General features: G+C 48.6%; 1 protein-coding gene across 3 annotated transcripts in view; it reads left to right on the forward strand.

The window, feature by feature from the left end:
- ATRIP (ATR interacting protein) overlaps positions 1 to 22,159 on the forward strand; it is a 51,498-nt gene that overhangs the window by 24,612 nt on the left and 4,727 nt on the right. For all 3 annotated transcript variants that reach the window (XM_075573811.1, XM_075573812.1, XM_075573814.1), the window contains exons 7-13: positions 501 to 581; positions 1,205 to 1,331; positions 6,262 to 6,927; positions 8,349 to 8,491; positions 12,934 to 13,025; positions 13,697 to 13,783; positions 15,207 to 15,456. In XM_075573811.1, coding sequence (XP_075429926.1) covers positions 501 to 581; positions 1,205 to 1,331; positions 6,262 to 6,927; positions 8,349 to 8,491; positions 12,934 to 13,025; positions 13,697 to 13,783; positions 15,207 to 15,456 — 1,446 coding nt within the window. The remainder of the gene's footprint in view (positions 1 to 500; positions 582 to 1,204; positions 1,332 to 6,261; positions 6,928 to 8,348; positions 8,492 to 12,933; positions 13,026 to 13,696; positions 13,784 to 15,206; positions 15,457 to 22,159) is intronic.

The following is a 22,159-nucleotide window of genomic DNA, read 5'->3' on the forward strand; positions in this document are numbered from 1 at the left end:
GTCTCTCTCTCTCTCTCCCCCCTGTGCCGTCTCTCTCTCTCTCCCCCCTGTGCCGTCTCTCTCTCTCTCTCCCCCCTGTGCCGCCTCTCTCTCTCTCTCCCCCTGTGCCGCCTCTCTCTCTCTCTCTCCCCCCTGTGCCGTCTCTCTCTCTCCCTCTCTCCCCCCTGTGCCGTCTCTCTCTCTCTCCCCCCTGTGCCGTCTCTCTCTGCCCTGTTTTCGTTGCCATGTTCTGCAAGTGTGCATATGCCCCCTGTTACTCTGAGTCCCCCTGGAAGGATGACACTGTGTATTAACCATTTATTCCAAATACAGCACAGATAATACTTGAAAACCAGCTAATGATCCACACAGCAGGGGTACATCTAAACTCCCTACATTTGCGGGTCCCTCGTCAGTGAATGGGTTAATAAGCATTGTAATGATCTCCAGGGAAGTGTTAATATTCTAAGCAACGCTGTAAATGTCGTCCTCTCCTATACTGCTCTTTCCTTCTTCTGCAGAGAGCGAGACCCAGCCCCCCGCAGCTGGGACACTGCAAACCTTCTCTTCTTCTTATTCTTCTCAAAGGCAAAACGGTCAAGGTGAGCAAATCAAAACGTCTGTGTCTGTCTTTCTGTCTGTGTGTGTCTCTCTCTCTCTCTCTCTCTCTCTCTCTCTGTGTGTATGTCTCTTTTTCTGTGTCTGTGTGTGTCTGTCTGTGTGTGTCTGTGTGTGTCTGTGTGTGTCTGTGTGTCTGTGCTTAACACTAAGGCTGCGGCCATGGTTGGGGAAACGGCGCGGAGGCGTGCGTGCACACAATGCGTTAAGACAATGATTGCAGCCACAGACCGCGCAAGGAATCGGTTAAATTTGATCCCAGGGCGCGACGGCTGGGTCATGTGAGCGGTTCCCCCAATGAGGGCGAACCAGCTCTGACGTTACGGCCACACACCCCGACGCGTGTGTGCTAAAAGCGGGTGACGGCACGCACCTGGACGCAGCCTAATTTTATGCGTTCTATTAAAATAGATGTGATCTTTCCTATGAATATATTTGTGTGTGTGTGTGTGTGTGTGTGTGTGTGTGTGTGTGTGTGTGTGTGTGTGTGTGTGTGTGTGTGTGTGTGTGTGTGTGTGTGTGTGTGGTGTGTGTGATGCTGAATCTGCTGCAGTGCCTGGCTTTTATATAGACAGGATGTGTAAGGCGCTGTTTTGTTTGTGTGCAGGTTCTGTTCTGCTGAACGCGTTGCTGTCACAGCCGATACGCCCGGGGAACCTCAGCCTGTGCCAGCTTCTCAGCAGCGGCCCCGAAACCTTTCCAGGGTCTCCCACGCACAGTAACAGTATGAGCAAGTGAGGGGCTGTATCTGTGTATAACAGCGCGGCTGTATCTGTGTATAACAGTGCGGGCTCCATATGGACCAAATTAGGCCCAGATCTGCAAAAGGGTGCAAAGCTTTAGGCGTGGCTCTGGGCCTTTGCAGGCATTGGCCCTGACATTGGCTTATCCATCTAATCACTGGGTACTGTATACATGCAGAATTGTATATGTATATACACAGGGCGAGAAAACATTGGTGAACCCCTTGGGATTTTCACATATTTCAAAACGTAAATGTTGTTCGATCTTAATCCAAGTCCTAATAATAGATAAAGATTACCTCATCAAAAAATGAGACAAAAACATGATACGTTTTCAACATTACCCACAAATGATTCAACATTCAATATCCGTGCGTGAGAAAGCATGGGACCCGTTATATTCAGTACCTGGTGGCGCCCCCTTGAGAAGCGATAACTTCAACTGCGTTTTTCCTGTAACTGGCGGTCGGTCTCTCACATCGGGTTTGAGGAATTTTGGCCCATTCCTCCTTACAGAACCGCTTCAACTCAGTGACATTTGAGGGCTTCCTTCCATGGACAGCTCGCTTCAGGTCCTGTCACAACATTGAGATGGGGTTTAGGTCCGGACTTTGATTAGGAACATTTCTAAAATGTGGAACTTATTCTTCTGCAGCCGTTCTTTTGTAGATCTGCTTGTATGTTTAGGATCAGTGTCTTGCTGAATGACCCACTTTCCCTTCAGCTCACGGACGGACGGCCTGACATTCTCCTCTAGAATCTTCTGATACAATGCAGAATTCAGGATTGTGTCAATAATAGCAAACTGTCCAGGTCCTAAAGCTGCCCCAAACTATCACACTCACACCACCATGCTTGGGGGTTGGGATGAGGTTCTTCTGTTTTGAACGCAGTGTTTGGTTTTCACCAAACAAGGTTTCTCATTGAGGCCAAAAAGTTCTGCCTTTGACTCGTTTGTCCAGAGAACATTGTTCCAGAAGTCTTGTGGATCATCTATGCCAGGGGTGCACAAACTTTTCAGTCTGCGACCCCCCCCCCCCCACCCTGCTCGCGCCCCTCCTTACCTGGTGTCCGGAGTTTTCTGACATCACGACAACATTACCATGGCAACACGTCGCTGGAAGCACCGGAGATCAGGTAAGGGAAGTAACAGAGCCTGGTTGCGCTCCCCAGCATTTAATTTAAATGGCTTGGGGAAGAGCGCGGGCCCTCTGTAACTGCCCCAAAATAAATAAATCTCGGGGCGCGCCCCCCAGTTTGCACACCCCTGATCTATGTGCTCTTCGGCGAACTTCAGACGGCAGCAATGTTCTTTTTAGAGAGCAGTGGTTTCCTCCTGGCTATCCTTCCATGGAGACCATTCTTGTTCAGTCTTTTTCTGATAGTTGAGTCAGGAGCACTCACATTAGCCCAGGTGAGAGCGGCCGGCAGGTCCTTGGGTGTTACTCTGGGGTGCTTTGTGACTCCCCTGGATGAATTGCTGGTTTGTTCTTGGAGAGATTTTGGTAGGACGACGCTCCTAGGTAGAGTGACTGTGGTCTTGAAGTTTCTCCATTTGTAATCAGTGGATTGGTGGAGCCCAAATCCTTAGAAATGGTTGTATTGTATTGTATGTCTTTATTTATATAGCGCCATTAATGTACATAGCGCTTCACAGTAGTAATACATGTGGTAATCAAATAAATAACAAATACAGCTAAACTCCGTTATAACGCGGTCCTCGGGGTCCACCCCGAGACCACCGCGTTACTAACGGGGTCGCGCTAATTAAAAAAAAAAAAAATGGCCGCCGCATCAGTGCATATAGTATTTACCCCGCGGTCACGGCTTCCCCCTGTCACCGCGTGACAGGAGATGGGAGGGGGGATGCCCCTCCGGCTTCCGCTTCCCCTGTCACCGCGTGACAGGAGATGGGAGGGGGGATTCCCCTCCGGTCCGGCTCCCCCTGCCACCGCGTGACAGGAGATGGGAGGGGGGATTCCCCTCCGGTCCGGCTCCCCCTGCCACCGCGTGACAGGAGATGGGAGGGGGGATTCCCCTCCGGTCCGGCTCCCCCTGCCACCGCGTGACAGGAGATGGGAGGGGGGATGCCCCTCCGGTCCGGCTCCCCCTGCCACCGCGTGACAGGAGATGGGAGGGGGGATTCCCCTCCGGTTCCGGCTTCCCCTGCCACCGCGGTACAGGAGATGGGAGGGGGGATGCCCCTCCGGCTTCCGCTTCCCCTGTCACCGCGTGACAGGAGATGGGAGGGGGGATTCCCCTCCGGTCCGGCTCCCCCCGCCGCAGCACAGGGCCCTCGCGCCGCAATACAGGGCCCCCTGGCCCTGCCGTAGCGCAGGGTCGTCCTGCCCTCCCCCCCCCCCCCCATGCCCCCCCGCGCTGCACCGGGCCATCCCACCAGCCCCCGCAGCATCGGGGGCCCCCGCAGCAGCCATCATCCCCCTCCACCGCAGCACCACCCCCACCCTGCAGCCACATGCCTCAAAAATCATCCCCAAGGTAAGGTAAGGCTGATTTATGTATAAGTGTAGTGTGTGTGTGTGTGTGTGTCAGTGTGAGCAGTGTGTGTGCAGTGTGCAGTGTGAGCAATGAGCAGTGTGTCAGTGTGTGCAGTGTGAGCAATGAGCAGTGTGAGCAGTGTGTGTGCAGTGTGTGTCAGTGTGTGTGCAGTGTGAGCAATGAGCAGTGTGAGCAGTGTGTGTGCAGTGTGAGCAATGAGCAGTGTGCAGTGTGAGCAATGAGCAGTGTGCAGTGTGAGCAGTGTGTGTGCAGTGTGAGCAATGAGCAGTGTGTCAGTGTGTGCAGTGTGAGCAATGAGCAGTGTGTGAGCAGTGTGTGTGCAGTGTGAGCAATGAGCAGTGTGTCAGTGTGTGCAGTGTGAGCAATGAGCAGTGTGTGTCAGTGTGAGCAGTGTGTGTGCAGTGTGAGGTGTGTGCAGTGTGAGCAATGAGCAGTGTGTGTCAGTGTGAGCAGTGTGTGTGCAGTGTGAGCAATGAGCAGTGTGTGTGTAGTGTGTCAGTGTGTGCAGTGTGAGCAATGAGCAGTGTGTGTGCAGTGTGCAGTGTGCAGTGTGTGTGCAGTGTGAGGTGTGTGCAGTGTGAGCAATGAGCAGTGTGTGTCAGTGTGAGCAGTGTGTGTGCAGTGTGTGAGCAATGAGCAGTGTGTGTGTAGTGTGTCAGTGTGTGCAGTGTGAGCTATGAGCAGTGTGTGTGCAGTGTGCAGTGTGTGTGCAGTGTGAGGTGTGTGCAGTGTGTGTGCAGTGTGCAGTGTGTGTGCAGTGTGAGCAATGAGCAGTGTGTGTGTAGTGTGTCAGTGTGTGCAGTGTGAGCAATGTGCAGTGTGCATTGTGTGTGCAGTGTGTCAGTGTGTGCAATGTGCAGTGTGCAGTGTGTGTGCAGTGTGAGCAATGAGCAGTGTGTGTGCAGTGTGTGCAGTGTGTGCAGTGTGTGCAGTGTGTGCAGTGTGCAAAAAAAAAAAAAAACGGGAGCCATGGGAAAACCGCGTTATAACCGAATCGCGGTATAGCGAGGCGCGTTATAACGGGGTTTAGCTGTAATATGAATAACAGAGCATGGGAATAAGTGCTTTAGACACTTTGTAACTTTGTAACCCTTTCTAGACTGATGAGCATCAATAACTGCTTTTCTGAGGGCCTGTAAGATTTATTGTGATCGTGGCATTACGTGTTTCCACACCTGTACGCTGAAGACCAAACTCACAAAGTTTCTGATTTTTATATAGGGTGGGGGCTCCCAAACTCACCCCTGAAGATCTACCTAATTATTTAAACACCTGATTCTAATTATCCCCTTTTAATTTAGCTGATAAACCAGGGTTTCACTTACTTTTGCATATACCCTGACTCTTAATTACTCAATGTTTGTCTAATTACACAGTTACATAGATGAGGTTGAAAAAAGACACACGTCCATCAAGTTCAACCTATGCTAAATTTAGACAACAGATACTTTATCCTATAGCTATACTTACTTATTGATCCAGAGGAAGGCAAACAAAAAAACAAAAAAAACAGTGACACATTATCTAATATCCCATAAGGGGGAAAAAAAAAACTTCCCGACTCCAAGAATTGGCAATCGGATTAATCCCTGGACCAGCATCCTTCCCATGTATACTTATTTGGTATATCCCTGTATACCTTTCCCATCTAAAAAGATGTATTTTTTTGAAGTTAAAAGTTTTTGAAGGGTTAATATAAGCCCTATTGGATATTTAAGAAAATACTTTTTTATTCAAGAATATTGTCATGGAAAAAACTTTGGTATTTCCGTAATTATCATTGGGGTTCACTTTTTCTCACCACTGTAAGTATCTCCGGAAGCGGGGGGTCCCCGGAGCTGAAATGAATGGGTTCAGCTCCAAAGACCCCCTGCTTCCAACCCGTGTTTAAAAAAATTCAAACCGAATAGACGGGGTCATGAATATGGAGAGACTGACAGCCGTGCTGAAGCAGAGAATGCCTCAATTCTATAGAACCTGGGAGCCTTGGCCAGGGTCGGGGGCCCCGACACTGATGCAAGCCCTGGTCCAACACTGATACCCTCGGGGCCGAGGGCCGATGCGCCCTACCCGCCACAATTCCTTCCCCCCTCCCCCCCTCCACCCCTCTCTCCCCCTCTTTTTCCCCATGTCGTTTCCAACTATCCACCCGTCCCTCGTCATCCCCTCTCTTTTCACTACTGAAAATAGGAAAAAAGGTTTATTGTGTGTCTCAGAATTCCTCACTGCCGTGTGCCTGTATTTTACAACGATTTGTCATGCTATGCTGTGAATGTTATATCAATATCTACATGTATGTGCTTTAAAAGACACCAATAAAGGGAAAAAAAAAAAAAAATCCAAACCGGCATGTATTGCTCCTTTTTAATAAGCAGAATGTAACTGTGATCTCTTTACTCAGCACCACCGGATCCTCCACCTGCAGTGTCCTGCCTCCCCCACGCAGCTCCGCTCTAAGGGACGCTCAGAAACTGGCCATCACCGGGCTGAACGCCATCGCGATGGGCGAAGACCCAGCAGAGAAGAGAGAAGTGCAAAGCCGGGGCGGGTTATTCCACCTGAACAAGCTCGGCCGTCTCCCCGGAGCTGTCCACCTCCTTCCCCTGGTTGAGCATCACATCACCGCTTACTGCCAAGCGCTGCGGACCTTCGAGAAGTCGGGCGCCGGCCTTTCCGAAAACCAGTCTCTTTCCTCCTCCAGCACCGGACGAAGCGTAGCCTCCAGCACCGAGGATTCCCTCTCGAGTATCGTGGACCCCGCACTGGCCTCGCTCGGGATCCTCCATCACTTAGTGTTTTACAGCCTCGACACGGTGAGCGTCTTGCTGCAGAGCACCACAAGCGCAGGGCCGCCGGCCGCCCCCACTTCAGAGGCAGGCCAGGAGTCTAGGACGTTGAGGCCGCCAGAGACAGTCGTTGAGGAGCCAAGTCCACATTCTTTGTTTAAAAAACTGGTCCAGCCCTTGTGCTCCTTGTCCGTGACCTGCCACAGGGACGTGGTCCGAAATGAAACCCTCCGAGTCTTGGTGAAGCTGGCAGAAAATTCCCCATATGAACTGTTGACCAGGTAAAAAAAAACACGAGCTGGTCTTCTGCCTCCATCTTTCATGCACGGTTCCTCTGTAAGGGTTTCATCCGCAGCACGGAGTAAAACCCCATCAATCCCCTCCTTAGCTGGAATGAAGCGTGTGAGCCACTCCACGAGCAGGAGGCCGCCTCCCTGGAAATAAACGTGCTGCGGTGTATAGCTATGCTGGGTATACAGGCTCGGGCTGGTACTTGGGTTATGGGGGAATCTTTGAGGCCCTGTACCTGCCAAGTGTTCAGGAATGACGGGGAGACTCCTGAAATCCTGGGTAAATTCAGGAGACTGACCAATCGCCCAGGGCAGTGTGTGTGTGCGTGGTGTGGGGTGTATATATTTCTTATAGTTCTGAGGCGCAATCTCTGCAAGGTGTGTGTGTGTGTACGATACACACACACCGCTATTACAGCAACTAAACTATAACATTTACCTTTTAAACTCACGTTTCATGCGATGATCGCGCCTTTTCATATATTTAGACTTTGTATACGGCCAGGAAAATCTTGTAGTCGTATCTGCTCAAAGAGATCAAAGACAGAACAGAAAGTATCGGGTCAAATCGCTTACTAAACTGACACGCAAATGAAGATAGCAATGCGCTCACACGACATCCAATAACACAGGCTTCAGGTCTATTTCTATTCTATATATACACCTAGGAGAGAGCGCAACTCAGAACTATCCAGAATTAACCCTTTTGACCGGAGGAGGGGGAGACCCTAATGTGGGAGCAGCAGCTGCCCCAGGAGTCGTACCCGTGTTGATTATCACGTTAGCACTTCTTCTTCTTGTAATTACAGTCACTATAATGGAGGAGTTGTGGGTGCTTTTTATCTTTTCACTTTATGAGCCTATATTTGTATGCACGAGTGGACTTTGAGCTACGGCCATATATCGGGCCCCTACAATAACAACATGGGAAGGATGTTGATCCAGGGAGTAATCTGATTGCCAATTCTTGGAGTCAGGAAGGAATTTATTTATTTTCAGATCTGTCACTGGGGTTTGTGTTTGCCTTCCTCTGGATCACTATACTGTAAGTACGGATATAGGATCAAGTATCTGTCGTGTAAATGTAGCATAGGTTGATCTTGATGGACGTACGTCTTTTTTTCAACCTCATCCTCTATGTAAGCCATTGGATATCCCAGTGGGAAAGCGTCTGCTTGTGAGGTCACACAATGTTCTTTATTTGACTCGGTGGCAAAGAAAATGACGTTTTTTGAGTGCAACATCAGTTTGCTGCTGTTCTCCTACTCCTTGCTTGTTGGTGTTGGAAGTATGTAGAGTTTTCTCATTGGGATTGAGCAGAGGAAGGATGAGACATTGACCGGATCTGACACATTACACCGAGCTGTGATGTTTCCAGAACGTGTCCGCTAATCCCACAACGATCTCTCCAGTTTTCAGAGCTTGTTCACCAGGCCGGCGCTGTTGCGATGTTTGTTACCCGAGTCTCCCCTGTCAGTGGCCCACATGACCGTCCGGCTGCTGGCCGTTCTGACTGACCACCAGAAACTGGCTGACCTGCTCTGTTCTCGCTCCGGTAGGTAACTGTAGTCACTGGAACGTTTGGTTTTTCGGTCCTTTGTAGACACTCCCCCGGGAGACTATATGGCACGATCGTCATATGTATCATTTTATTTATATAGCACTAACCATGTACTCAGCACTTGGCAGCAGGACAATAGGAGGTAAATGCAGTAGAAACAAGGGGAATAAGGGCAACAGGTACATGACAACATAAGGCTAAAGGAGACCCTGACCCAAAGGGCTTACAAGCTAAGGGTTATGTAGAGAGGCGTACTTACACAGGAGTAAGGGTTATGTAGAGAGGCGTACTTACACAGGAGTAAGGGTTATGTAGGGAGGCGTACTGACGCAGGAGTAAGGGTTATGTAGAGAGGCGTACTGACACAGGAGTAAGGGTTATGTAGGGAGGCGTACTGACACAGGAGTAAGGGTTATGTAGGGAGGCGTACTGACGCAGGAGTAAGGGTTATGTAGGGAGGCGTACTGACACAGGAGTAAGGGTTATGTAGGGAGGCGTACTGACACAGGAGTAAGGGTTATGTAGGGAGGCGTACTCACACAGGAGTAAGGGTTATGTAGGGAGGCGTACTGACACAGGAGTAAGGGTTATGTAGGGAGGCGTACTGACGCAGGAGTAAGGGTTATGTAGGGAGGCGTACTGACACAGGAGTAAGGGTTATGTAGGGAGGCGTACTGACGCAGGAGTAAGGGTTATGTAGGGAGGCGTACTGACACAGGAGTAAGGGTTATGTAGGGAGGCGTACTGACACAGGAGTAAGGGTTATGTAGGGAGGCGTACTGACACAGGAGTAAGGGTTATGTAGGGAGGCGTACTGACGCAGGAGTAAGGGTTATGTAGGGAGGCGTACTGACGCAGGAGTAAGGGTTATGTAGGGAGGCGTACTGACGCAGGAGTAAGGGTTATGTAGGGAGGCGTACTGACACAGGAGTAAGGGTTATGTAGAGAGGCGTACTGACACAGGAGTAAGGGTTATGTAGAGAGGCGTACTGACGCAGGAGTAAGGGTTATGTAGGGAGGCGTACTGACACAGGAGTAAGGGTTATGTAGGGAGGCGTACTGATACAGGAGTAAGGGTTATGTAGGGAGGTGTACTGAAACAGGAGTAAGGGTTATGTAGGGAGGTGTACTGACACAGGAGTAAGGGTTATGTAGGGAGGTGTACTGACACAGGAGTAAGGGTTATGTAGGGAGGCGTACTGACGCAGGAGTAAGGGTTATGTAGGGAGGCGTACTGATACAGGAGTAAGGGTTATGTAGGGAGGTGTACTGACACAGGAGTAAGGGTTATGTAGGGAGTCGTACTGACACAGGAGTAAGGGTTATGTAGGGAGGCGTACTGACACAGGAGTAAGGGTTATGTAGGGAGGCGTACTGACGCAGGAGTAAGGGTTATGTAGGGAGGTGTACTGACACAGGAGTAAGGGTTATGTAGGGAGGTGTACTGACACAGGAGTAAGGGTTATGTAGGGAGGTGTACTGACGCAGGAGTAAGGGTTATGTAGGGAGGTGTACTGACACAGGAGTAAGGGTTATGTAGGGAGGCGTACTGACGCAGGAGTAAGGGTTATGTAGGGAGGCGTACTGACACAGGAGTAAGGGTTATGTAGGGAGGCGTACTGACGCAGGAGTAAGGCTTATGTAGGGAGGCGTACTGACGCAGGAGTAAGGGTTATGTAGGGAGGCGTACTGACGCAGGAGTAAGGGTTATGTAGGGAGGCGTACTGACGCAGGAGTAAGGGTTATGTAGGGAGTCGTACTGACACAGGAGTAAGGGTTATGTAGGGAGGCGTACTGACACAGGAGTAAGGGTTATGTAGGGAGGCGTACTGACGCAGGAGTAAGGGTTATGTAGGGAGGCGTACTGACGCAGGAGTAAGGGTTATGTAGGGAGGCGTACTGACGCAGGAGTAAGGGTTATGTAGGGAGGCGTACTGACGCAGGAGTAAGGGTTATGTAGGGAGGCGTACTGACGCAGGAGTAAGGGTTATGTAGGGAGTCGTACTGACACAGGAGTAAGGGTTATGTAGGGAGGCGTACTGACGCAGGAGTAAGGGTTATGTAGGGAGGCGTACTGACGCAGGAGTAAGGGTTATGTAGGGAGGTGTACTGACACAGGAGTAAGGGTTATGTAGGGAGGCGTACTGACACAGGAGTAAGGGTTATGTAGGGAGGCGTACTGACGCAGGAGTAAGGGTTATGTAGGGAGGTGTACTGACGCAGGAGTAAGGGTTATGTAGGGAGGCGTATTGACGCAGGAGTAAGGGTTATGTAGGGAGGCGTACTGACGCAGGAGTAAGGGTTATGTAGGGAGGCGTACTGACGCAGGAGTAAGGGTTATGTAGGGAGGCGTACTGACGCAGGAGTAAGGGTTATGTAGAGAGGCGTACTGACGTAGGAGTAAGGGTTATGTAGGGAGGTGTACTGACACAGGAGTAAGGCTTATGTAGGGAGGCGTACTGACGCAGGAGTAAGGGTTATGTAGGGAGGTGTACTGACGCAGGAGTAAGGGTTATGTAGGGAGGCGTACTGACGCAGGAGTAAGGGTTATGTAGGGAGGCGTACTGACGCAGGAGTAAGGGTTATGTAGGGAGGCGTACTGACGCAGGAGTAAGGTTAATGTAGGGAGGTGTACTGACGCAGGAGAAAGGGTTATGTAGGGAGGCGTACTGACGCAGGAGTAAGGGTTATGTAGAGAGGCGTACTGACGCAGGAGTAAGGGTTATGTAGGGAGGTGTACTGACACAGGAGTAAGGCTTATGTAGGGAGGCGTACAGACGCAGGAGTAAGGGTTATGTAGGGAGGCGTACTGACACAGGAGTAAGGGTTATGTAGGGAGGCGTACTGACACAGGAGTAAGGGTTATGTAGGGAGGCGTACTGACGCAGGAGTAAGGGTTATGTAGGGAGGCGTACTGACGCATGAGTAAGGGTTATGTAGGGAGGCGTACTGACGCAGGAGTAAGGGTTATGTAGGGAGGCGTACTGACGCAGGAGTAAGGGTTATGTAGGGAGGCGTACTGACACAGGAGTAAGGGTTATGTAGGGAGGCGTACTGACGCAGGAGTAAGGGTTATGTAGGGAGGCGTACTGACACAGGAGTAAGGGTTATGTAGGGAGGCGTACTGACGCAGGAGTAAGGGTTATGTAGGGAGGCGTACTGACGCAGGAGTAAAGGTTATGTAGGAGGCGTACTGACGCAGGAGTAACTGCATTGTTAGAAGTGCAGTCGGGCGGTCACTGCGCATCTGGAGTTCTTAGCAGAGTATTTATTTACTTATTTATAACATTTATATAGCGCCCTTACCCAGAGCTCTGTATGTTCGTTAGTAAAACTTGTTTGGTTGGTGGGCAGGGGAGGAAACATTTATGGACCGGGCTATGGGTTGGGAGCATTTAAGAACTTGCTTGATTGGTGGACAGGGGTTGGGGTAAGGGCTCTGGATATTTTTACTTTTTGGGGTGAATGTCTCTGTTTGGGGTAATATATCTTATACAATGTTTTCCCATTCAGTAACACACTGAGTTACCTCTCGTTTTCACGTATGTCCTGGGCACAGAGTTATAACAATACATGGTTACATTAAAAGAACAGGGTTATACAGACACTTCACGGACATTTCATGGACAGATAGAGTTGGACAATTAGGTGCAGGGGATAAAGGCCTGGTGAGTTTCACATTGAAATAGAGCAGCTTTAACATTATCAAACATCAGCAAACGGCTCACACCGTTTGCTGCCCTTCAGCTTTCAGCCTTTGGGGCGACGCACATGTACACTGAAGGGGTTCAGATTGAAACCACAGCTGCATTCAAAGTCCTTTGTCCTCCAGGGTCATTAACATTCCAGTGGGCTGGGTTCACCAAACACATAGCAAACACAGATATTAACCCGTAGCACGCTGGTTCTGTGCAGAGGGGGAGCAGCTCTTGGGGAACCCCATCAGGCACCTGCCTTTGGGGCGACGCAGATGTAGAATGTTTAACAAGAGGTTTCCTTTAAGAGGGGGGGGGGGGGGTTCAGCTGAGCTTTGAAAGCAGAAAGTTACGATTCCAGGCAGATTAAAGTCCACCTCCAAATATTCACTTTCACATCTGGCCGCTCTGGGGCTGTGCCGTCCCCTGCTCGGCTTATATGAAGTGGACAATTTGATTAGGTATCAGCGCTTCACACCCCTGTGCTGGAGGTGAATGTTTGTGGGACAGGCTTGTGATATGGGCTGTGGTAATGGTGGGGGGCGGGGTGGGGGGACAATTTTACCAGACACGTGACAACTGGGTTTCTGGATTTTGAATGCGTTTTACTCTGCATCTCCATCTTTTCTGCACTTTTTATGGATCCGAAAGTCCACTTTGGGCTATAATTGTGCTACAACTATATTCGCCAGTAGATCTGCTGTTTGTACCTATAATTAAGTGCCGTTCCTCCCTGTGCAGAAAGCTGTGTACTGCGCGCCTTGTACGCCTACGTCACTTCCCGGCCAGACAAGTCCGCATCGCAACCGCGCTGGCTCCAGTTAGAACATGAGGTATAACTTGCATCCGGTTTTCTCATGGTATCTGCAGATACAGGAATGTGTATTTATCCTGCCACTGAGACCAATTTTTAACGTTTGGGGCTAATCCTTGGGGCAGGGTCCTCAAGGGCCACAACAGATCAGGTTTTAAGGATATCCCTGCTTCAGCACATGTGGCTCAATCAGTGGCTCAGTCCTTCTCACTCTATCTTTCATGCACGGTTCCTCTGTAAGGGTTTCATCCGCTGCACGGAGCAAAACCTCATCAATCCCCTCCTTAGTAGGAGAGAAGCGTGTGAACCACTCCATGAGCAGGAGGCCGCCTCCCTGGATATAAACGTGCTGCGATGTATAGCTATGCTGGGTATATAGGCTCGGGCTGGCCCTGGGGTTATGGGGGAATCCTTAGGGTCCTGTACCAGCCAAGTGTTCAAGAATGACCGGGAGACTCTCCTTCCCCCTTCTCTCGGCTCCTGCGTCAAATGGCGCTGCTGGGACATGTGACGTCACGTTGCCATGGCGCAGCGTCGCTGTTAGCTAAGGTAAGTGAAGTTACAGTTGCCATTGGATGTAGCACTGGGCTCTCTTTATGTTTGTTTGTAGTATATATTGATTATGAGCTTACTGGGTATCTGCGTGTTTGTCTAGAAATATGTTACCAGATTTGCCATTCCTCTTGCTAGGTGGTTCGGTTCCTGACTAAGCTCTCGGTCCAGGGTCCCAGCTCTAACAGCGACCTCTCTGGGGAGAAATGTCAGTGCAACAGGGAGGTAAGTACCCAGCTGATGCCGTAATAAGGAGATAGAAACGCTGTCCCTCCCCCGCCCCCCCCATATATAAACTGTACAGCGCTGATGGATTCGTTTCTTAATTTGGGATTTCAAGGTAACAGCAGAGGATATAACCCACGCTAAATTCATTTTGTTTATTGGGGAATGTGAATTCCTGATACACCATTTGGCAGGGCGGGCAACGCCAGTCCTCAAGGGCCAGGATCTCAGGCCTCGGGTTTTACAGATAGCCCTGCTTCAGCACAGGTGGCTCAGTCGACGACACAGCCACCTGTACTGAAGCAGGGTGTAATAAAAATGGTGGGGGGTAGTATTTTCATCGATCTGATACCTCAGGGGTTAACGTTGGTTTGAAATTGTGTTAAACATACAATAATAGTTTTTTATGACAGGCCAAGACCCTTCCTGTGTCTGCTGATCTACAAAGAGGGCTTAATTAGGGGGGCTTATCACGGATGGCTCACTAAATGTGACACGTGTGTAGTTTAGAAGGCTGGGAATGATAGCCAGATCCTGGTCTGTCAGCCTCAAAGAAAACAAACAGTCGAGAGAGGAGACCCCCTGTGCATCCCAGAGAGAGAGGAGACCCCCTGTGCGTCCCAGAGAGAGAGGAGACCCCCTGTGCGTCCCAGAGAGAGAGGAGACCCCCTGTGCGTCCCAGAGAGAGAGGAGACCCCCTGTGCGTCCCAGAGAGAGAGGAGACCCCCTGTGCGTCCCAGAGAGAGAGGAGACCCCCTGTGCGTCCCAGAGAGAGAGGAGACCCCCTGTGCGTCCCAGAGAGAGAGGAGACCCCCTGTGCGTCCCAGAGAGAGGGGAGACCCCCTGTGCGTCCCAGAGAGAGAGGAGACCCCCTGTGCGTCCCAGAGAGAGGGGAAACCCCCTGTGCGTCCCAAAGAGAGGTGACCACCTGTGCATCCCAGAGAGAGGGGAGACCCCCTCTGCATCCCAGAGAGCGGGGTGACCCCCTGTGCGTCCCAGAGAGAGGTGACCCCTGTGCATGCCAGAGAGAGGGGAGACCCCCTGTGCGTCCCATAGAGAGGGGTGACCCCCTGTGCGTCCCAGAGAGGGGAGACCCCCTGTGCGTCCCAGAGAGAGGGGAGGCCCCCTGTGCATCCCAGAGAGAGGTGACCCCCTGTGCATCCCAGAGAGAGGGGTGATAAACAGGGAACCACGGGACCCTCGGTTCAGGCAAGTTAAAAGATTGCTGCTTCAATGCATTGGCCCCTGTAACTTGGACATGTACATGCGTGTGTAAAGGCTGCTTCCCATGTTCGCTGGGCGGACCCTCTCTCGGGAAAGGGTTAAGGGGGGGATGGGGCGGGGTAGAATGGCTCCCCTTTGTCCTCAGACCCCGCGTAGCCCCCCCCTTCCCCCCTGACTGCGTGCTCTCCTCCTGCCGCAGGTGGTAAAGACTCTGGTCATCATGCTGCACCAGGAATGGCTCGGGGTCCGGCGTTCCGCCCACAGCCCGCGCACGGCGCACAGGAGAGTGGTGCAGTTTCTGCGGGACACGGTGCTGCTGCTGCACGGCCTCTCCCAGAAGGACAAGCACTTCAGCGAGCACTGCCTGGAGGTCCTGCACCAGTACGATCAGGCCATGCCGGGGGTCCGAGCCGTGTTCAGGAAGTTCAACGTCTTGAAGGAGAGCGAAGGTAGACGGTGCAGAGCATGGGGCTGTGAGCATAACTGCACTGTGTGTGTGTGTGTGTGTGTGTGTATATATATATATATATTCCTGATCACACTCGCACAACCTCCTGTCTCTCCGCTGTCCTACTAACGCTTGCACATTTCCCGTCTCTCCGCTCTCCTACTCGCACACAACCTGCTCACTCACACAACTTCCTATATCTCCGCTGTCCTGCTCACACTCACACAACCTAAATGAACTGAATAGATGAGGATACAAGGGGTTATGGAGGTAGAATGGGGGCAAGTGCGAGTTTGACAAGCAGTGAGACACCCATAGTAAATACAGATAATACTAGAAAACTTCTAAAGACTAAACCAAGTGGGCACAGAAAGGAAGGAGCAGATAAGATAATAGTACAGGCTGAAAAAGAACTGAAATGCATGCTTGCTAATGCAAGAAGCCTGACAGATAAAATGGGGGAGCTTGAATTAATAGCTGCAAGGGAGCAGTATGATATCATAGACATTACTGAAACATGGTGGGATGAAACTCATGACTGGACAGTTAATTTAGAGGGTTATTCCCTTTTTCGGAAGGATCGAACAAATAAAAGGGGAGGTGGAGTATGTATATATGTTAAACCGGATCTAAAACCTATTATAAGGGATGATGTCTATGAAGGGAATGATGAAAATGTAGAGACTTTGTGGATAGAAATTAGCAGTGGAGGTAAAAGTATAAAGAAAATGTTTGTGGGAATATGCTATAAACCACCAAATATCTGTGAGATTGAGGAAGCTAAAATACTTTTGCAAATGGAGAAGGCATCAAAACTGGGTCATGTTTGCATAATGGGGGATTTTAATTATCCAGACATAGACTGGGGCAATGAGATGAGCGTTACAACAAAAGGAAACAGGTTTTTGGGGGTGCTTAAAGACAATTATATGACCCAAATGATTGAGGAACCAACCAGGAGAGGGGCAGTTCTGGATTTGGTCATATCAAACAATGTAGAAGTAATAACAAATATTCAAGTCCTGGAACATTTGGGTAACATAGTTACATAGTTACATAGTTACATAGTAGATGAGGTTGAAAAAAGACGTACGTCCATCAAGTTCAACCTATGCTAAATTTAGACAACAGATACTTTATTCTATATCTATACTTACTTATTGATCCAGAGGAAGGCAAACAAAAAACCCCATTAAGGAGAAAAATTAATTCCTTCCTGACTCCAGAATTGGCAATCGGATTAATCCCTGGATCAACATCCTTCCCATGTATACTTATTTGGTATATCCCTGTATACCTTTCCCATCTAAAAAGATGACCAACCTTTTTTTGAACAAATCTATTGTATCTGCCATCACAGTCTCCATGGGTAATGAATTCCACATTTTAACTGCCCTTACTGTGAAGAACCCTTTCCTTTGTTGCTGGTGAAATTTCCTTTCCTCCAACCTTAAGGGATGGCCCCGAGTACTTTGTACTGCCTGTGGGATGAATAGTTCTTTTGAAAGCTCATTGTATTGTCCCTGAATATATTTGTATATAGTTATCATATCCCCTCTTAGGCACCTCTTTTCTAATGTAAATAAATCTAATTTAGCTAGCCTCTCCTCATAATTTAGAATGTCCATCCCCTTTATTAATGTGGTGGCTCTTCTCTGCACCCTCTCTAGTGCCATAATGTCTTTTCTTAGGATTGGTGCCCAAAATTGTACTCCATATTCAAGGTGTGGTCTTACTAATGCTTTGTAAAGGGGCATAATTATGTTTACTTCCCTTCCATCCATTGCCCGTTTGATGCAAGATAAGATCTTGTTTGCCTTTGCAGCTATTGCATGACATTGGGCACTATTGCTAAGCCTGCTGTCTACAAGCACTCCTAAATCCTTCTCCATCAAGGATTCCCCCAATATATCTCCATTTAATTTGTAAGTCGCCTTTTTATTCTTGCATCCCAAATGCATAACCTTACATTTATCTGTATTAAACCTCATTTGCCATTTACCTGCCCACGTTTCCAGTCTCTCCAAGTCCTTCTGAAGAGAAATTACATCCTGCTCTGATTCTATTACCTTACACAATTTAGTATCATCCGCAAAGATGGAGACTTTGGTCTCGATCCCAACCTCAAGGTCATTAATAAACAAGTTAAAAAGCAGGGGTCCCAGTACCGATCCTTGAGGTACTCCACTCACTACTTTAGCCCAACCTGAAAAAGTTCCATTTATGACAACCCTCTGTTGTCTGTCCTTTAACCAGTTTTCAATCCAGGTGCATATATTATTACTGAGTCCAATTTTCTTTATTTTGTACACCAACCTCTTGTGTGAAACCGTATCAAAAGCCTTTGCAAAATCCAAGTAGACCACATCAACTGCATTACCCTTGTCTAAATTCCTACTTACCTCCTCAAAGAAACAAATAAGGTTAGTTTGGCAAGATCTATCCTTCATAAATCCATGCTGACTATTACTAATAATTTTGTTTTCCATTAGGTATTCCTGAATATTATCCCGTATTAAATCTTCAAGTAGTTTCCCTACTATTGAAGTCAGGCTTACAGGTCTGTAATTCCCCGGGTGTGATCTAGCTCCCTTTTTAAATATAGGCACCACATCTGCTTTACGCCAATCCTGTGGTACTGAGCCTGTGGAAATGGAGTCCTTGAATATTAAATATAATGGTTTTGCTATTACTGAGCTTAACTCCTTGAGAACTCTTGGATGTATGCCATCGGGGCCAGGTGCCTTATTTACTTTAATTTTTTCAAAACGCTTATGGTCTCATTTGAAATACATTATCAAAAAACAGATTACTTGGGTTCAACAAAGACTTTAAACTTTAGAAAGGCAGATTTTAATAAACTGAGGTCTAATCTAGTAGTAATACAATGGGATGATGTTTTTGCAGGAAAAATGTAGAAGATAAATGGGCAGTCTTTAAAACATTGTTAGAAAAGCACAATTATCAGTGTATACCCTTGGGTAATAAGTATAAAAGAAATAAGTCAAAACCAATGTGGCTAAATAAACAGGTAGGGGAGGAAATGGACAAGAAGAGGAAGGCGTTTAGATTCTTTAAGTCAGAAGGGACAGAGACATCGTATCAGAATTATAAGGAATGTAACAAAAATTGCAAAAGGGCAATCAAATGAGCAAAAATGGATAATGAAAAAAGGATTGCAATAGAAAGTAAGATCAACCCTAAAAAGTTCTTTAAGTACCTTAATAACAAAAAAATGAGAAAAGAAAATATAGGACCCTTTCAGTGTGAGATGGGTAGGCAGATTATTGGAGATAAGGAAAAAGCTGAGGTATTAAACAAATTCTTTGCCTCTGTGTTTACCAGGGAAGAATCAAGTTCAATAGTAGCGCCACAGGAGGAAGCCACAACCTCCATATTAATGAACAATTGGTTAACTGAGGAAGAAGTTCATAAGCGACTTGAAAAAATTAAAGTAAATAAGGCACCTGGCCCTGATGGCATACATCCAAGAGTTCTCAAGGAGTTAAGCTCAGTAATAGCCAAACCATTATATTTAATATTCAAGGACTCCATTTCCACAGGCTCAGTATCACAAGATTGGCGTAAAGCAGATGTGGTGCCTATATTTAAAAAGGGAGCTAGATCACAACCGGGAAATTACAGACCTGTAACCTGACTTCAATAGTAGGGAAACTACTTGAAGGTTTAATACGGGATTATATTCAGGAATACCTAATGGAAAACAAAATTATTAGTAATAGTCAGCATGGATATTTGAAGGATAGATCTTGCCAAACTAACCTTATTTGTTTCTTTGAGGAGGTAAGTAGGAATTTAGACCAGGGTAATGCAGAGGATGTGGTCTACTTAGATTTTGCAAAGGCTTTTGATACGGTTTCACACAAGAGGTTGGTGTACAAAATAAAGAAAATTGGACTCCGTAATAATATATGCACCTGAATTGAAAACTGGTTAAAGGACAAACAACAGAGGGTTGTCATAAATGGAACTTTTTCAGGTTGGGCTAAAGTCGTGAGTGGAGTACCTCAGGGATCGGTACTGGGACCCCTGCTTTTTAACTTGTTTATTAATGACCTTGAGTTTGGGATCGAGAGCAAAGTCTCCATCTTTGCTGATGATACTAAATTGTGTAAGGTAATAGAATCAGAGCAGGATGTAATTTCTCTTCAGAAGGACTTGGAGAGACTGGAAACGTGGGCAGGTAAATGGCAGATGAGGTTTAATACAGATAAATGTAAGGTTATGCATTTGGGATGCAAGAATTAGAAGGCGACTTACAAATTAAATGGAGATATATTGGGAGAATCCTTGATGGAGAAGGATTTAGGAGTGCTTGTAGACAGCAGGCTTAGCAATAGTGCCCAATGTCATGTAGTAGCTGCAAAGACAAACAAGATCTTATCTTGCATCAAACGGGCAATGGATGGAAGGGAAATAAACATAATTATGCCCCTTTACAAAGCATTAGTAAGACCACACCTTGAATATGGAGTACAATTTTGGGCACCAATCCTAAGAAAAGACATTATGGAAATAGAGAGTGCAGAGAAGAACCACCAAATTAATAAAGGGGATGGACATTCTAAATTATGAGGAGAGGCTAGCTAAATTAGATTTATTTACATTAGAAAAGAGGCGTCTAAGAGGGGATATGATAACTATACAAATATATTCAGGGATAATACAAGGAGCTTTCAAAAGAATATTCATCCCACAGGCAGTACAAAGGACTCGGGGCCATCCCTTAAGGTTGGAGGAAAGGAAATTTCACCAGCAACAAAGGAAAGGGTTCTTTACAGTAAGGGCAGTTACAATGTGGAATTCATTACCCATGGAGACTGTGATGGCAGATACAATAGATTTGTTCAAAAAAAGGTTGGACATCTTTTTAGATAGGAAAGGTATACAGGGATATACCAAATAAGTATACATGGGAAGGATGTTGATCCAGGGATTAATCCGATTGCCAATTCTTGGAGTCGGGAAGGAATTAATTTTTCCCCTTAATGGGGTTTTTTGTTTGCCTTCGTCTGGATCAATAAGTAAGTGTAGATATAGGATAACGTATCTGTTGTCTAAATTTAGCATAGGTTGAACTTGATGGACGTACGTCTTTTTTCAATCTCATCTACTATGTAACTATGTAACCTCCCGTCTCTCCACTCTCCTGCTCACTCGCACAAACTCCCATCTCTCCTGCTCACACTCGCACAACCTCACGTCTCTCCACTCTCCTGCTCACTCGCACAACCTCCCGTCTCTCCGCTCTCCTACTCGCACTCGCACAACCTCCCATCTCTCCTGCTCACACTCGCACAACCTCCTGTATATCCGCTCTCCTGCTCGCACTCGCACAACCTCACGTCTCTCCTGCTCACACTCGCACAACCTCCTGTATCTCCGCTCTCCTACTCGCACAACCTCACGTCTCTCCGCTGTCCTGCTCACACTCGCAAAACCTCGGCCGTCTCTCGACACTCTCCTGCTGACTTGCACAACCTCCCATTTTTCCGCTCTCCTGCTCACTCGCACAACCTCGCCTGTCTCTCCGTTGTCCTGCTTTCACTCACACAACCTTGCCTGTCTCTCACTGTCCTGCTCACACTCGCACAACCTCCCATCTCTCCTGCTCACTCGCACAACCTCCCATCTCTCCGCTCTCCTGCTCACTCGCACAACCTCTCGTCAATCCGCTCTCATGCACACACTCACACAACCTCCCTTCACTACGCTCTCCTGCTCATGCTCACCCAACCTCGTCTGTCTCTCCGCTCACACTCGCACAACCTCCCGTCTCTCCTCTCTCATGCTCACACTCGCACAACCTCCCATCTCTCCTCTCTCGTGCTCACACTCGCACAACCTCCCGTCTCTCCTCTCTCGTGCTCACATTCGCACAAAGTCCCGTCTCTCCTCTCTCGTGCTCACACTCGCACAACCTCCCTTCTCTCGTGCTCACGCTCGCACAACCTCCAGTCTCTCCACTCTCCTGCTCACACTCGCACAACCTCTCACGCTCGCACAACCTCCCATCTCTCCGCTCTCCTGCTCACACTCGCACAACCTCCCCTCTCTCCGCTGACCTGCTCACACTCGCACAACCTTCCGTCTCTCTCCGCTGTCCTGCTCACACTCGCACAACCTCCTGTATCTCTGCTCTCCTGCTCGCACTCGCACAACCTCACGTCTCTCCGCACTCTTGCTCACACTCGCACAACCTCCTGTATCTCCACTCTCCTGCTCACACTCGCACAACCTCCTGTATCTCCGCTCTCCTGCTCGCACTCGCACAACCTCACGTCTCTCCGCTGTCCTGCTCACACTCGCACAACCTCCCGTCTCTCCACTTTCCTGCTCACACTCGCACAACCTCCTGTATCTACGCTCTCCTGCTCGCACTCGCACAACCTCACGTCTCTCCGCACTCTTGCTCACACTCACACAACCTCCTGTATCTCCGCTCTCCTGCTCACACTCGCACAACCTCCTGTATCTCCGCTGTCCTGCTCACACTCGCACAACCTCGGCCGTCTCTAGACACACTCCTGCTCACTTGCACAACCTCCCATTTTTCCGCTCTCCTGCTCACTCGCGCAACCTCGCCTGTCTCTCTGCTGTCCTGCTCACACTCGCACAACCTCCCATCTCTCCGCTCTCCTGCTCACTCGCACAACCTCTCGTCAATCCGCTCTCATGCACAC

Source organism: Ascaphus truei, chromosome 17 (genome assembly GCF_040206685.1).
Source record: "Ascaphus truei isolate aAscTru1 chromosome 17, aAscTru1.hap1, whole genome shotgun sequence".
In the NCBI taxonomy this organism is placed as follows: domain Eukaryota; kingdom Metazoa; phylum Chordata; class Amphibia; order Anura; family Ascaphidae; genus Ascaphus; species Ascaphus truei.